We start from the raw sequence: 4980 nt of genomic DNA, 5'->3' as shown, positions 1-4980 counted from the left end.
AATTGTAGAATTAACGAAAATAGTCTAATATCATTCCAAATGTTGGAAAATTTCATGGTAGACTACATTAGTTTTTGTATTCGAATAATTAAATCAGTATGTTCCGAACAATTTCGCAAATAACATCAGAACAGACGTTATTTTGTAATTAATTCCGTAGTTTTCTCCGTGGGACCCGTATTTCCGGAATTTAAAAATAAAAAATAAAAAAACCTTGCTATGATGACGTGGCTGCACAGAAATCCTTTAAATGTTCTTGTTTTTATTAAGATAAGACTAGATAATACATGTGTAAAAAAAAACTTTCCTCTCCCCTCTCTCTAAAAAAACACAAAACCAACCCTAATTTTCTTTGTTCCGCCGTCTCTCCTCACATCACACTACCCCTCCGCTCGTCCTACCCTTTCGCCAGAGATGGGTTCACCTTTGGACCTATCTCCGGCGATTGCACCTCTCCCGTTTATGTCTCAGCCCTCTATGCCTTGATCGCGTCCTCCTCCTTGACGGCGCTCGTCTTAGTCGCGTTCGTCCGACTGGCCGTGGTGTTGGTTGTCGTGTCGGTGCTCCGAGGTCGGTCCGTTCCTCCATTCCTATGTCCTTTCATCGAAGCCTTGCTTGCCCAGGGGTGTTCCCCGGCCTCTCCCCTCCCCTTTCCCCACCCCTGGTATGTCCCTTGTCCTTGTGTTTTCTGATTTGGTCGATGAGTATATGTAGCTCATCTTTTTGTAGTTTTTGTCTGTGGTACTAGTTTTTGGGACGATTTGGTGTTTCCCCTTGCCCCTTCCCCCACTGATCGGTTCCACTTACTGGTTTTCTTGTGTCGGTTTGCGTCGTTTTCTTGGTTGGTTTGTTTGCTTGTAAGTCGATGGTCCTGTGGGGTTTTTGTTGGAATTTGGAGTCTCGGTTTATGTCTCAGGTTTTGGGGTCTGTCGTGTTTCCCGTGAAGGCAGGTTGGGGCCGTCTGTTTCTTGGATTGGCGTGATGTCTTGGCTGGGGTATTTGTCATGTCTGTTGGAGAGGTGTTGGAGAGGTGATGGGTAGGGTCGAGTCGGGATCTTGGTAGTGTCGTTGATGGGTCGGATGCGGTGGTTTCACCATTGATTTATGTGTATTTTCGCTTTTTTCTGTTTTTTGCTATTTCAAATAATAAGCTCTGATGGATGGTTTGGGGTGTCCTGTCCCCTTACCCCCGGAATAATTAGGATGTATGGTACTTTGCATCGGGACAGTGTTGAGCCCAACTCACTATGGTCTCCTGAGTTGGTTTTGGTTAGGGGGATGTTTATATGGTTTCCCCCTATGTTTTCTACCTCTTTACTCGCTCCTCTTGGTAACGAGGTTCTGGTCAGCGGGGGTTGTGTCCTAAAGTGTAGGAGTTTGCTCTCCACTGGAGACAGATTTTTGTGGTCTGTTTTCCGCCTTATCTTTCTACGTCCTTGGGGCGTAAGTGCACTTTGTTCTCTCTCGTTGGGTCAAGAGGCTTGTTGGTTTTCAGACAAGGTGTATAACATCCAAGGAGATGAATCTCCGAGACGCTCTCTTAGGTCTTGTTGCAGGTTCTCCGAATTTGTATCAATAAAGACGAGTAACAATGAGTTTGTGGAGGCACATTGGCTTTCCGAGGAAGATTTTCACAGCCTAGGAGATGAATCTCCGAGACCCATTATTGGGTTTTGTTGCAGGTATTTGTCCGACGCTACATCATTCAAGATAAACAAAGATGGGTATTTTCCTTGGGCCGGCATTGCTCATCCATTAGCGATTGGGGTAGATTTGGATTTCGAAGAGCGTGTTCAGACTTCCGTCTTACGCCATCAGCACTATGTTCTTAACCGATGCAATTTTTACCTTGTTTTAGTTTATGTGATTAGTTGTACTCTAGTGTTTTATGTTGTAGTCTATAGGTATGATTTAGTAAGCCGTACCACTATAATGTAAAACTCTTTCTTCACAGCTGCCAAAAAAAAAAAAAAAAAAGATAATACATGTGTAATGTCATCCCATTAAGATGAAGGAGAAAAATTCTATTATGCCGGTCTATAATACGGAGTAATGTATTTTGTGCTCTCTATTCAATGAAAATATAGAGATTGACATCATTTTATTTAAGTAGAATCTAAGTCAATTTTTTTCTTGAGAAAATTGATCTTATTAAGTTATCCGTTTTATCTAAGAATTTTTCATAGAAAATATCAAGATATTTTATAAGTTTGTAAGCAAATTTAGAATGCAAGTCCATTTTTTTTTGAAAAAATTGATCTTACTAATAGAGCTACCCGTTCACAAAAACTTTAGAGATATGGTCTCTCACTAAATTATCAATTGGTCTCCCTTGTGACGGGTTACCATTTGTGACGGATATTTTGTGAGATAAAATGGTAACAAAATGGGTTAGTGGAGAAAGGGGACCACATGAATAGTGTTGCAGAGAGAGAAAAAGTGGGTACATTGTGAGGTAAAATGGTATCCGTCTTCAGCTTGTGACGGATATGTCATGTCTTCAATGAGAATTTGTGCTAAATTATTGAGAGACCATTTTGTCGTACCTCTTTATATATTTTCCAAACCCCTTTTATTATAAAATGTCTCTTTTATATGGGACATGTTTTTATAACAATTTTACGTACTTTATCCACAGCGAGTTTCATATATATTGGAAAGCTGCAGCTAATATTCAGTAATGGTTTTAACATAGGCAGCTGTTTAATTGTGAAGATGGGTGAAGAATTCTATTAGAAATCAACAATCACGAAGAATATCTAAATAAATGGGAGAAAGAAAGATAAAAATATGCATAACATAATATAAACATGTATCTGCAATACTATTCAAGACATACACAGCCAAGGATGCCAAGGAGAAAGAAGCTAAGGCAATATGCGAGAATAACACGAAATCTAGCTTCTCAAAGAGCAAGAGGCATCATCACAATTGATACGTTCAAGGTTGGTTGACTAACAGCCAGAAATCTCTTATTCATGGGAAGGACCTCAAATCACGGGCTCCGTATGCTTTGGACAACACCAAGCTCTCCCAATATGTTTCCAAGTTTAAATCAGAGCTCATAGATCTTTCAAACGGCTTCACTTGGCAACTAGCTATATTATAAGCCTTGTTCCCGCAAACAAAATAGCCACCATCACCCTCGCAATAAAACACCTTTTGACTAGCTATATAGCACAAATTGAATACTTCATACCCAGCCCAACTTGATTTTCCCGAAAACCATAAAGTCCATGGCTCTTTTTCGTTGTCCTGTTGTAGCACCCAGATGCTGGAACTTGCCTTAGAAATACTGAAAATAGCTAATGATTCTCCGAGAAGAAACAGAAACCTATATGTGTTTTCGTCCCAACTAAAAGGCAGTTCCAAAATGGTGATATTTTCCTGATCAAAGTCAAAGGAAGCAAGATGAGTTAATGCCTGTGTTCGTTTATCATTATTTCCAAGCCAGTATGCTGCTCCTCGAAAGAAAACAGCAGTTGATAGATAATAAAACAGCCCATACGTATTATTAGTGTTCAGATTACTGGTATTGAGAGCATTTTTGACAGTCCATTGTTGATTACTGAGAATATAAACTGAAAAATACATTTTTTCATTCCCTTTACCTAGACTATCGTCCAATTCAAACGCAACCACATTATAATTCTTACTACGAGGCGCAAACCCAAACAAATAGCAACTAAGGCCATCGAACAAATAGGGACGTAATGGGCAAGTGGGAAGTATCAACGATTTGCGAATACTAGGGTTCCACAATCTTAACGGTTCCCTGTTATAAGTAAAACCAGATCTTTTCACTAAAAGCAACCCATTACAACTACCTAAAATACGGTACTTGTCCGAATGTATTTCACAAATTTGATCGATTTTAGCAAGAGTTTGAGCATCACGAACTGTCAACAAACAACCTTGATCTCCAAACTTTCCCATACTTTCCAGGTCTACCAATAATTTATTATTATGCCCATAATTGATTTGGGAATGTTGAAAATGCATGTGAGCGAAATCAGGATCATCGATAATAAAGCACCAAGATTTACATACGCACCTGATTCTTAATAGGGTTTTCGCCGGTAAGTTTGACAAAATGTGAGCCCAAACTTCAGGTGGTAAGTAGTTGCATGGTGAAATATAGGGTAATTTAGATGACGTAGTGGAATTCTTAATTCTCTTCATTGTTTTTACATTACTTAGTTGCGCAGTAAACGGCGAGAAGTTGACTAGTTGAGAATGGGAGATTAGGGATTTAAGGGGACGGAAATGTTATTACCTTTCAATTGATTTTAGGGTAAATTAATCTTTACGTCCATATAAAAAAAATTACACTAAAACTTATGAGATACGGTCTCTTACTAAGTTATTGAGAGACCAATCTTTCGTACCTTTTTATTTGTATTTCGTACCGTTTTTATTGTTGATCGTGATATAGTAATTTCGCACCTATATACATAATAAATGTACTCATTTTATCATTACCTATTTTATTATACCTATTTTATTACCTTTAGTACCACTTTTTCTTAAAATTATACAATAATATCTCAATAAAGCTTATTAAAAGATCGTCACTCAGGAGACCTATTCAAAAAATTATAGGTTACCCGTTGAAAAAAAAACAGAAAATCAAAATCTAAGTTGCTTTTCATAAAAAAAAATTATGGTTAATAATTCCATGAGAAATCGAACTTTAGTATCAAGGAAAAAACAATTATCGGCCCTCCTTCATCAAAACACAATCAAATTTCTCACAAACTTTTCAATTATGAATCACATTTTTATACTCCCTCCGTCCCGGTGAATTGTTATTTATTTCCATTTTGAGGTGTATCAGTCATTTGTTATCTATTTCTATTTTGGGTAAATATTGAACAAGTGGCTAGTGTATGCAAGTGGCAATTGTTCCTTTATTTTATTAGTTTGTGTCACATGCATTGGTCTTTGTGTAAAAAGGAATAGATTACAATTGACTGAGAC

At 38.0% G+C, this 4980-nt stretch overlaps 1 protein-coding gene across 1 annotated transcript; it reads right to left on the bottom strand.

Moving 5' to 3' along the window:
* Positions 1-2976: 2976 nt before the first annotated feature.
* LOC141587872 (F-box/kelch-repeat protein At3g06240-like) lies at positions 2977-4182 on the bottom strand. The gene has a single exon (XM_074409339.1). It carries the CDS (start codon positions 4180-4182, stop codon positions 2977-2979), a length of 1206 nt encoding a protein of 401 aa, XP_074265440.1.
* Positions 4183-4980: the final 798 nt, after the last annotated feature.

Source organism: Silene latifolia, chromosome 6, assembly GCF_048544455.1.
Source record: "Silene latifolia isolate original U9 population chromosome 6, ASM4854445v1, whole genome shotgun sequence".
NCBI lineage: Eukaryota > Viridiplantae > Streptophyta > Magnoliopsida > Caryophyllales > Caryophyllaceae > Silene > Silene latifolia.
Note: the sequence above shows the minus strand (reverse complement) of the source record. Positions and strands in the feature narration are given on the sequence as shown.

What these genes read in the sequence shown, in the direction of transcription:
- LOC141587872 (XM_074409339.1), bottom strand. Translation starts at nt 4,182, where the DNA reads ATGAAGAGAATTAAGAATTCCACTACGTCATCTAAATTACCCTATATT.